At 38.2% G+C, this 12,625-nt stretch overlaps 1 protein-coding gene across 8 annotated transcripts in view; it reads right to left on the bottom strand.

Annotated features, from left to right (window-relative positions):
- The window catches only part of LOC307131774 (protein Aster-B-like), a 90,675-nt gene that overhangs the window by 46,028 nt on the left and 32,022 nt on the right, over positions 1-12,625 (bottom strand). For all 8 annotated transcript variants that reach the window (XR_013817226.1, XR_013817227.1, XM_079825684.1 and 5 more), the window contains exon 2: positions 9,202-9,415. Coding sequence is in view for 6 of the 8 variants with exons in the window: in XM_079825684.1 (XP_079681810.1) it covers positions 9,202-9,415 (214 nt within the window). In the remaining 2 variants the exon portion in view is untranslated. The remainder of the gene's footprint in view (positions 1-9,201; positions 9,416-12,625) is intronic.

Raw genomic sequence — 12,625 nt, 5'->3', positions numbered from 1 at the left:
ATGTGGATTATTTTCGTAAACTATGACTTTATATCTTGCAAATTAATTGAATTAGTCATACTTATGACTATATCTCACAATGTGACTATTTTTTCACACACTAGTGTGTGACTCGCCAGGCTGTGCCATTAACTAAAAGGTCAAACCCTTTAATATGTCCGACCGCAACTTCCTGTTTCAAAAGAATCGACAAATTGTCAAAAACATTTCTTGGGGTCATTAAGGGCATGATCGCCGGTCTAGGAGACAACTCCGGTAGACGTGGAAAAAATAAATGTTCTTGCCAATAGAAAAGGAAGTGTGAGATACACGTCTTTCCAAAAACAGTCTGCATTATAGAGATTAACTAGTTTTACTGATCTTCTGAATGAAATGAAATGGGGGAATCACTTAAGCTGAAGACAAATTCTCACGCTTTATTAGTTTGAGGTACGACACATAATGGGCTCACTTGTTTTATAGTCTAGGTTAAAGTGAGCAGACAAAACGACAAGGAGTGTGTCAGCCGATAAGCCATTCAATTAGCCTACTGCCCCTAAAAGAAGGACAAGGTGTGTGTGCGTGTGTGTTTTACTGTGAAAGATTAGATGGACACACAGCTCTTGTGTCTTGTCCATGACCCTTTAAATCTATAGATAAACTCCCACAGACCTGCTAACACACATACTGCTCTATTCTGTCAAGGCTCAGGGATTGGGCGGTTTAATGTGGGCTAATCTGATCTAAACTCAAGAGAGGTGTGAGACGGGTCTTTCGTGTGTAAATGTTGACAGAAAGAGAGAGAGAGAGAGAGAGAGAGACAGTTGAGAAAGGGCTTGGAAGAATAGTTCAGGGGTGCTAACACGGATGAACTAACACTTAAGGTAGTGTTAGTTCAGGGGTCAAACGAAGAACAACATGAAATGCTTACTTTAATCAGGTTTAATCTGTCATACTGTAAAGCAATGAAAACAGAATGAAAAAGAAAAACAGAGAAACTGGAAGCTCATTTTATGCATTTGGCACATGCCGTTATCCATGAGTGACAAACAACGCATGTGTGTTCCCTAAGAATCAAACCCAAGACCTCTGTGTTGATCGTGTCAGTCAGCTGCCTACCTAACAGCGCTTTATAGGAACATTATGCTTGTAAAAAAATATATATGAAGCCTAATTCCAAGGCTTTATTGCAATAAAATAACATAAGAGGTCAAAATTGAGGCTTTTAGTAGAAATAAATGTCTATTAAAATATATATTAATACCAAACAAATCTATAAAAGTACCAGCTTTTTTACCCCAAACATAAATTAATGCACCTATTCATAAGATGAAGAATTATATCAGTGTAGTAAAATCCCCTATTCAAATCTATTTAATATACACAAAGGTGGTCCTCTCATGGTGGTGGCCATGATGAGATCACGCAGTTTTAACCATGCGCACATGCTTTCTCAGGGCAGCAAAAAATGCACTGATGATCTGAAAACACAGGCAAACATGTATGTCCGAGTTTGGCGATCTCCATTGCGATATTGATCGAGTAATACAGCCAGTCTGCCTGTGCTGTTTGCGAATAAATCTACAAGCAAATCTTCTCAGTGACGTATTAATACGTATTAACAAGGTATTAATATGTAACATTTACAGGTATAAAAATGTACATTTTTGTATGTTTTTCGATAGATCCTTAAATGTACAATATGGACGTACTGACAACATTTAAATGTAAACTTTATTACGTATATACAGCTAACATTTTTTTAAATATTTATGAATGTATTTGTATATTTATTTGTATATATAAACATAATGTTTTATAATGTGTAGGAACATTAAAATTTTAGTAACAATATAGCATTAAAAAGATATTTTGAATTTGAGCCACTAATCCCACTCCTGCTTATAAACCTACCCATAACAATTTCTTAAAAAATATGTACAGTTATGAAGAAAAACATAACAGACAGAACAAGTGTAAACAGAATAATGTATTCTCTCTGGCGGGATATAATAGTTTTGTATGAGGTACAGAGCAGAATTTAAGATATTAATGGCTGAGTGTATTATCCCGATCCACTCTGTGAAGCCGCACATTGTTTATGCCGTAAAAAATGTCACTCAAAGCACATCAACCTAAATGAGAGCCAATGAGCATTTGATGTCACTGCCGTAAAACATGTCGTAAAGCTTCTTGAGGCTTTTTTGCATTTTTTTTATTTATAACGAGTGCGGGATTTGATCGCTGAATAAGGGCGAGAATTTGGGTCAGTTCACATGGATTCTAAATAGGGATGTACCGCTATGAAAATTTTGGCCAATACCAATAACCGTTAATTCTATCGGCCCCATCATACACCCGGCACAATGCGACACCAGGCACGATGAGTGTTTTTTGCTAGTTTCAGCCTGACGCGGTTATCATTTTCACGTCCAGCGGCACGCATCTGTTCACCCATGGCTGGTCTGAAAACCAGGTGTGTTCAGGCGCATTGTTGGCGCGTTGCTATTTTGAGGAACTGAAAACGACTGCACCATTGACCAACAAAAACCTGCTCTAAAGTCAATAGCGCAGTATTTTTTGTGTTATTTAAAGGGCGCGCTAATAATATGCGCCTATAGGCGGGTACACAACGTGTGTACACTCTGCTTATTACACACACAGGGATGCGCAGCAGCACACAAACATTTTTAAATATAAAAAATAAAAGGATTCCTCTCTAGAGAAGAGTTCAGTCTTTCCGCAACTGGCTTTTAAAGGGAAGGGGAGATGAGACTCGGTTTGGTTTATTGCATGTTACGCCCAAAACACATCCATGACTCATTAAGAGACTAGGTACAACCCTTTTGGACCATGCACCTGGAGTGCCGACTATTGCGTTAAACGTATGTCATTAAACTAGCAAAAGTGGATTCAGACATGCTAACATCACCTGCGCCGTGCACATAGATCGTTAAAATGGAGCCCTTTATATTTGAAAGCCAACAACCGATATATTGGCCGATACATTTAAATCCAATTTTTTATATAATTTTTGAGAGCCTGATTACAAAAATAAAAGTCTCACCAATAAAGGCCATGTCCCAAGCACACAATTATAATGTTCTCATTATAATTTTATGTTGCCTATATGACAGACTTGCGCTGCACATGTTGCACTTAACTGTATTTTCCTTTTCTAAGTGATTCCAATCATATTTCAAGCAATTTAAAAACCATAATGGCGAACAGTGCGCATCTGAAGTGTCTCAGCTGAAGAAAATAATCCATTATTTATCAGCTTAATAGATCGGCCAAATTTTCTTATTGGGCTAATAATGATACCATTAAAAATGAATATATATTGTGAATCCCTGATTCTAAAGATTTGGATTACAGAGCACAAAAAGGCCTCCTAATCATCCCCATTTTCTGATTGGCTTCATCACTCTGTCTCCTCTCCACCAATAAGCTGGTGTGTGGTGTGCGTTCTGGCGCAATATGGCTGCACCATCATCCAGGTGGTGCTGCACATTGGTGGTGGTTGATTCGATTCCCTCCTTCTATATGTAAAGCGCTTTGAGTACCGCTATATAAATGTAACGCATCATTATTAATTATTGTATTTTATGGTTCTGTTGTCAGTCACAGTTTAGAACTATACTGAGAAAACGCCTTTGGTGTTCCATGGCAATCAAAATAAATATTACATAATAAATAATGGTTAAATGATTACAGAAATTATTCATTTAAAGGTTTTAAAATGTAGTCTTGTTTAACATTATGTAATCCTTCAAAACAAACTTTCAACAGAAATCATAGAACAGAGCAAAATGTTATAATTTATGATTAAGTAGATGAGTAAACTGCGCTTAATAAATGCATAATGTCATTAATATGGCAACTGAAAGCAGTAGAGATATTTAATGCCACAATTTTAATATTCATAAATAAGGATTCGTACACATTTGCACGTCTGTAAAGTTGTTCATATGTAAATAATATACGTTTTAGTGCTGTCGATACGTCAATATTGTGCGTTTTAGTGTCTATGGAAGCGTAAGTAAATGTACCGTGTTTTACGGAAAATATATACGAATACTCATGAGATTACATCGAATAAATCCATACACGAATCTCGACTACATTGTTTGAGATTGTGGTTGTGGAATGAATGTATACTTGTGCAACATCTGTGCTACGATACAAAGTCTTTTTGGTTGTTTTAACGTCTGAAATTATTGGAATTAATGTTAGGAATTTCACTGTTTTAGTGTTTTTTTTAGTTTTTTTAAGGGTTTACCAGTTTTCATAATGCAGATAATGTATTAATGTGCATGATAAATGTAATAAACTAGATGAGGTGAAATAAACCATGCGTATGATTTGACGTTCTCTTGATTTGCGCTTACATTAAAATTGCAATAGTTCGGATGAAATGCAAAAAGAAAAGGTAACACCTAATTTTAAGGTGACACAGTTACACATCTTACATGTACTTGCTATAGCAATAACAGTAAATGATGCATAATTACAAGTAACTCTTCCTAAACCAAACCTTACATAAGTACAGACACTTATTCCATTTATTTATTTGTGTAATTACACTGTAACAACGTCACCTTAAAATAAAGTGAAACCAAAGATATTAATACTTAAATGATAACAATAAACAATAATTGAAACATTACTGTGCAGGCCTAAGTCAAATTCTTCATCTCTTTAACCGATCACCAAACTATTATGCAGAACAAATGAATCATTGGTGACAAACACGGCTGCTAACAGGAAAGCGGATGGAGAGAAAGGAATCTGTGTATTTGTTTAAACAAACACTTGGACACACACTTGCATTCACACAAACAGGCAGAGTCAGACAAGACAAATCAATAACAGCGAAACAGATCACTGGAGGAGGTATGCAGACACAGCGGGTGTAAATAAGGGTGAGAGAAGAACAGAAGAGAGAAATGCTTACTTTGGAAAGTCGCTTGTGAGACTAGCATGCATCGAGGAGAAAAACACAAATCAGAAAACGGAACACAAATCAGAACAACCACAAACAGCGAGAAGAACATGAGAGTCAAGTTTAGATCAAAGACATTTTATATGACATCAGCAAAAGTATTGAACTCTAGAAAGAAAGAAAAACAGCAGAGTGAGTGACAAAATAAAAGGAAACAGGAAGAACAAGCGACTGTAGCAGCTGAAATGAGACATACAGACAGACAGAATAGTATGATGATGCAGCTACTCTGCATTTTTTTTTTACAAATCATTTCTCATAATCATCCGCCCGTACATTCGTGCGTTCATTCATTCTCACATGTGAATGTGACTTTTGGGATGTTTTGCATAGGAGAATAGACATAGAAAGCTGCATAAACAAATCATCTGTTGCTTAGCTCAATTTGTTAGCAGTTCTCATTCTCAGAAAATTATGTCATTTGACAATGTTATGCGTATCTCCAAATCAATCTAAAAGCATTCAGGAACAGAACTGTTTTTGAATGCCTGCCAGTGGAGAGAGAAGCTTTTTGGAAAAAGGTGGTGTAGTTATAAGTATCTACCAGCAGGGGCTAACTGGACAATGCTTGTTTGATTGATTTTACTGTATTTAGTTTGCATATACATTATATATAGATTCATATTCAGAAAGGACACAATCAATTAATTAAAAGTGACAGTAACGACATTTATAAAGTTGCAAAAGATTTCTATAACAAATAAATGCTGTTTTTTTTTTCTTTTTATTCATTAAAGAATCCATTTTTTTTTTATCATGGTTTCCAAAACAATATGAAGTAGCACAATGGTTTTCAACATTGATAATAATCAGAAATGTTTCTTGAGCATCAAATCATCATATTAGAATGATTTCTGAAGGATCATGTGATACTGAAGACTGGAGTAATGATGCTGAAAAATCAGCTTTGATCACAGGAATAAATTACATTTGAAAATATATTACAATAGATTAAAAAAATATATATATATTTCACGCTGTTACTGTTTTTAATGACCAAATACATGCAGCCTTGGTCAGCATAAGAGACTTTGGTAACACTTTACAGTAAGGTTTCCTTAGTTAACTAACATGATTATGTATTAACTAACATGAACTAACCATGAGCAGTACATGTGTTACTGTATTTGTTCATCTCTGTTAACGTTAGTTCATAAAAAATCCAGCTGTTCATGGTTTGTTCATGTTAGTTCACAGTGCATTAACTAATGTTAACAAACAATGCATTAGTAAATGTTGAAATTAACATAAAAAAAGTTAAATAAATGCTTTATAAGTGCAGTTCATTATTAGCTCATGTTAACTAATGTAGTTAACTAATGTTTACTAATGAACCGTATTGTAAAGTGTTACTGAGAGTTTTTTCTAAAGTGTTGTTAAATACCAGCATTTTCATGGCATTTTCTATGATAAATGGCACTGTTTCCTGAGAATGAGCCTTCTAATTGTGATCTGAAGTTCAGTTATTGTGTCCATGGGTCAGTGCCGGTCCTACACTTCTGGAGGCCCTACACTCTAAAAAATGCTAGGTTAAAAATAACCCAAGTTGGGTTGAAAATGGACTAACCCAGAAATTGGGTTGTTTTAACCCAGCTGTTGGGTTAAATGTTTGCTTAAAACAACCCAATTGCTGGGTTAAAACAACCAATTGCTGGGTTAAAACAACCCAATTGCTGGGTTAGTCCATTTTCAACCCAACTTGGGTTATTTTAAACCCAGCATTTTTTAGAGTTTAAGCAAAACTCTGTAAGGTGGCCCCTGTCAATGCTTTCATAAAACCCCCCAACTCCTTAATCTGAGAAATTTTACTGGCAACCAACAACAGTGAGTTGAAACAGTCAGTAATACCATGAAAAAACAAAATTATAAATAATAGGACAAATACAATAGAAAAAAGATGAAAATAAAATTAACTATTTAGCCTATAGCCTATGCAGAAATTAAATACTCAAATGTAAAAATAAAACTCTTCACAATATTAATTAATATACATTGATTCTTCTTCAAATTAGTAAAGGTACTCAGTGAAGAGCAGTGGATGATTCTCTCGTTTTCTTTTGTTGTTTGACTGACATTAAACGACAGAGAGAGCAGCAGGTGTATTAGGCTGCTGTCACTTTGGGCCCTATCATACACCCTGCGCAATGCGACACCAGGCGCGACACAAGTGCTAGTTTCAGCCTGACGCAGTTATCATTTTCATGTCCAGCGCCACATTGTTAAAATAGCAAATGCCCATCTGTTTGTTGGTCAGGCGCATTGTTGGCGTGCTACTGTTTTGAGGAACTGAAAACGACTGCGCCATTGACCAACAAAAACCTTTCTAAAGTCAATAGCACAGTATTTTTTGTGTTATTTAAAGAGCACATTAGTAATATGCGCCTATAGGCGGGTGCAAAACGCGCTTACACTCTGCTTATTACACGCGCAGCAGCACACAAACATTTTTAAATATTAAAAATACATTTTCCTCTCTGGAGAAGCGTTCAATCTTTCCGCTTGCAAATTCCATCATGTAAATAGCGAATCCGTTTAAGTGCACACCCAAAGCCTAAAGTAGCATGTGTACATGTCCGTGTTTCTCTCCATCTCGGATCGCACACACAGAAAGCCGCCTGGGGAACAGCGTCTCTTTCGCAGCTCAATACGCTTTTAACTCTTTTTAGTATCGAGCACGTCCGGTAGGAGACTGTATATTACCACATGATTTGACTGATTTGGATGTTATGTAGAAAGGGCGACAGTGCACCGCTTTGAAGGAAAGGAATGTAATGTGGCATCATGTTGGTTGAATGGCAAAATCAAAATCGAAACTAAAATGCTACTCATTAAATCATCTTTGAGAGCAAGGGTAAGTCGTTCGGGGGCCCTATGCAACTTGCCCACTTCACGTATAGGGAGGACCGGCACTGCCGTGGGTGATACTCTGATTGATTCATGTTAACATTGATTCCTTTTTCTGCTACTACACCCTTTCCTGACTTCATATGTTCACACAACGCAGGAGGGCTTTGGAGGAGGGCGAGCAGGTTTGCTTTCCTGTCTGAGATAGACTAAAGATAAACTAAAGGCCCCTTTGAACACAATTTCATTACATAATCTTCATAATTTCAAGTGAAAATAAATATGTAGAACTATTTAAAGGCTTAGTTCACCCAAAAATGAAAATTCTGTCATTAATTACTCACCCTCATGTCGTTCGACACCCGTCAGACCTCCGTTCATCTTCGGAACAGAAATGAAGATATTTTAGTTGAAATCTGATGGCTCTGAAAGGCCTCCATTGACACAATGGCACTTTACACTATCAAGACCCTTAAAAGGTACTAAAGACGTCGTTACAAAGTCCATCTCACTACTACAGTGGTTCTAAAATAACTTTATGAATCGGCGACAATAGTTTTTGTGCGCAAAAAACCCCAAAATAACGACTTACATAGTGATGACGATTTCAAAACACGGCCTCATGAAGCTTCGAAGCATTATGAATCAGTGAGCCGAATGATGATTCGGATCCCGTGTCAAATAGCCAAACTGCTGAAATTTGGCGATTCAAACCGCTGAATCGACTCACTGATTCATAACGCTTCGAAGCTTCATGGTGCCTTGTTTTGAAATCGTCATCACTATGTAAGTCGTTATTTAGGGGTTTTTTGCGCACAAAAACTATTGTCGCCGATTCATAAAGTTATTTTAGAACCACTGTAGTGAGATGGACTTTGTAACGACGTCTTTAGTAGCTTTTAAGGGTCTTGATAGTGTAAAGTGCCATTGTGTCAATGGAGGCCTTTCAGAGCCATCAGATTTCAGCTAAAATATCTTCATTTCTGAAGATAGGTCTGACGGGTGTCGAACGACATGAGGGTAAGTAATTAATGACAGAATTTTCATTTTTGGGTGAACTAACCCTTTAATAGACCTGCATGGCACAGATAACTTACAAAGACACTATTGTAAAATAATGAAAAAAGTATGGGTTGGGTAATGCCATAAACTGCCAAATCAGAGTCTATGGGTTGGAAACATGCTATGATTGGACAACAAAAGGAAAGGTGGCAGGTAGGACCCCGGATCTCAGACAAGGCCGTTATTTATAAGTGCATCATATTCACTACACAGCAGGCTTCCCAGTGGAGACGATGTTGTAGAATGGCTAGGGTTGGTGGTGGAGAACCAAAGAGGAGCCCAACAGGTGGGGTTAAATGAGAAGGACATACCTTGGAGTTCTTGCCCCCGCTGCGTGTGGACTGGCCGGAGAAGGTGCGTGCGACCAGCTGCTCAGGGGTGGAGGGGGACTTGGAGGTGTCGGACTGCTCTGAGCCTTTCTCCACCATGTTGTCCGTCTCGACGTTCTGCAGAGTGGGAGAGCGACAACGCTTCCGCAGAACCGGAGAGCAAGCAGGGGAGCTCCGGTTAGAGTTACTGGCAGTGCTGGAGAGAACGAGAGACACAGAAGAAGACAATGGACCCTTTTCACAGACTGTCATGACACATTTACACAGTTATTGACATTGTAAATCTAGCTAGCAAGTTTTTTTTTATAAATATATTTCCATTTAAAAAAAAAAGAAAAATAATTAACTAGAAAACTAGTTCAAGTCGGCATGAAACGGAAGTTTCGGCCTTTTCTTCCCTATTGTGAAGTACAGAGTCAGTGTTGGGTAACACGAGTTACATAATCAGATTACTTTTTTCAAGTAACTAGTAAAGTAACACATTACTTTTACATTTACAACAAAATAGAGTTACTTTTCAAAAGTACACTTTGTTGTCCCATATATTGACTAACAGCTCTCCTGTCACCATGTTCAGAGAAATAATGAGTTAGTGCAGTTGTGTGCGCTGTGTGAAAATTATAGTTATTATAGTTCCAGGCTAACGTGAGCATGCATTTACTCATTGCACTTGAACAGATTCAGTACTCCTCAAAATGAATAAAAACAGAGAAATGCAAACTTGGGATATTACATAAACCTGCAATAATTAAATATGTTAAATAACCCAAATATACTTTATGTATTTAATCTCACTTTATTGAGCAATGTTTTTTCTGCTGACCTTTGATGATCCAGTTCAAACACATGAATAAACAAAAATGACTTAAGTTAAACATCACATTTGTGTTAAATTTCGTAACAGCTGTTACGTTATTATTGCTGAATTGCACTTTTCACAATACATATAGTTTCAGAGCAGCTTTACAGAAAATGCATGTTTTTTTATTGCTGATGTAAGAGTTGAACTTTCTTCTCTTGAATGGTTTGAGCTGCGCCCTCTACTGTACAGTTGTGAATATGCATTTCTTTCAGTCTGAAGCTTATTCATTTAAATTTTGGTGTGAAAGGGCCTTTACATTTGCCATAATATAAATTTTTTTAATTTTTTTTATAAAAAAAATAAACAAGCCAGCCCAGCCCAGATGAGAGAAAGTAACGCAAAAGTAACGTAACGCATAACTTTCCATAGTAACTAAGTAACTATTTCAAGGGAATACGCAATATTTTAACGCATTACTTTTAAAAGTAATTTTCCCAACACTGATCAGAGTGAAATGACTTCTCGAACAAGAACAAATCTAGGGTGGAAAACCCAGCCTGATCTTTCTGCGATTTGATTTCGCCCTGCAACTCAGTCTGGAAACCTGTACATTCATTTCTGCAACTGCTTTTGTTACACTTTTGCAGGAACCAATCACAGACTGGCTTATCCACCTGCCGTGCTATTGGCGGGTTTTTATCCACCTGCCGTGCTATTGGCGGGTTTAACACAATGGTGGATAGAGAAGCGATGGGTTGTTGCCCCGTGATCACGCCTCTTGTGGTTTGATTGGTTGAAGGACTATCCAATTGTGTACAGAGTCAGTTAATTTATGCTCGTTGATCACGCCTCTTGTGCAGTAGAAAATACAGCGCAGACTCCCCACACCAATGTTCAATCTTCAATTGAGCTTGGTCTGGTGATAGCCAGACAAGGGTGGGACTACATTTCCTTGGGGCATTGATTGGATGGTTGTGGTTTGCTATTAGTCGATCTCATGTGAGTGACAGGTTGTCCCGCCAGAGAAGAGATGTGTTTATTGTTGTTTGGTTACAGAGCCCTAACACTCCTACTGCTCTCCCGTTTTGTGTGGAGCGTTGTGTTCAGATCTAGTTTGGTTTCGGTTCTGTGTTTGTCTTCTGTTTTGAGCACACGGGATGAGCATTATCGTGCGTTCTGGTCTCGTTGTGCGAGCATGCGTTTTAGAGTTCGCTCTGTCCTCTCTTCTGTCCACGTGGGTTGTTGTGTTCTGTGTAGCACACGGCTCGTGTTGATATTGGCCACGTTCTTTCTTGTTGTCATGTTTTGTGTGGACACGCAGTTGGTGAGTGCTCTCATGGGCTGCGTGTTTGTGTCATGTTTTGTGATTGTTTTCACTGGCCATGTGCTCTTTTTTTCCGTCATGTTTGGTGAGAGCACATGGCTTGTCATGTTTGTTTCTATGTGCCATGTGCTCTCCTGTCTATTGTCTAACCCAGGAGTTTTCAAACTGATGCCAAGGACCCCCAAAAATGATGAACCTTTTATGAGGGACCCCCTTCCTAAAATCCATCGATATATTTCAATGTATGAAAAAACATTTAGGCCCGGTTTCACAGACAGGGCTTAGACAGAAGCTTAGAGCTTCTCTTACCCGCCCAGAGAGGCCTCTGGTGGGCTTGGGTGACTGCCACAAACACCCTGGCTCCCTCTCCTCCAGAGGGGCTCCTCCAGCTTCTCTTACCCGCCCAGAGAGGCCTCTGGTGGGCTTGGGTGACCGCCACAAACACCCTGGCTCCCTCTCCTCCAGAGGGGCTCCTCCAGCTTCTCTTACCCGCCCAGAGAGGCCTCTGGTGGGCTTGGGTGACCGCCACAAACACCCTGGCTCCCTCTCCTCCAGAGGGGCTCCTCCAGCTTCTCTTATCCGCCCAGAGAGGCCTCTGGTGGGCTTGGGTGACCGCCACAAACACCCTGGTTCCCTCACCTCCAGAGCTTAGTTCAAGTATAGCTTTTATAAACATTATATAAATATAAAAACATTACTGCTGTGTATCTTGAGACAAAACAATGGCACTGACATATTTTAAGATAATTAAGGTTTTTTTTTCAGTTAAAACAACTCAAACATGTATTTTAGTCTGGGACTAGCTTAAGCCTTGTCTGTGAAACCGGGGGTTAAACTGATAGATAAATAGTAAGTATGACATTATAAATACAACATGTTGTTTCCAAACTTAAATCTACTATATAATGTTGGATGTATAAACCTCAAGAAGAACAACATTTTCAATAAAAAAATTTTGTATAAGCAACTTTCACAATAAATGTATGTAAGGAGCATATGTACTTCGTTAAGAATACCGCCTTACAACCCCAGTGAGCGAGACAAAGTGAGAAACTCACAACTCACTAGAAAGATACAAAGCAAACATTGAATTCTGGAATGTGTGTATACGGCAAGAAAGGAGACAGAAAATATAACAGTTCGAATGTTCGTTAGACTTAATCCATTTTTGCTTCGTCCCTTTATTCTCTGAAATTTTCTGGGGATCTCTTAGAACCTTCTGGAGGACCCCAGTTTGAAAACCCCTGGTCTAACCCAGCCCTTCTTGTCATTGGTTCATT

The sequence above is a fragment of the Gobio gobio genome (genome assembly GCF_949357685.1).
Source record: "Gobio gobio genome assembly, chromosome: 9".
NCBI classification, from domain to species: domain Eukaryota; kingdom Metazoa; phylum Chordata; class Actinopteri; order Cypriniformes; family Gobionidae; genus Gobio; species Gobio gobio.
The sequence above is the reverse complement of the archived record's forward strand: the minus strand, read 5'-3'. Positions and strand labels throughout refer to the sequence as shown.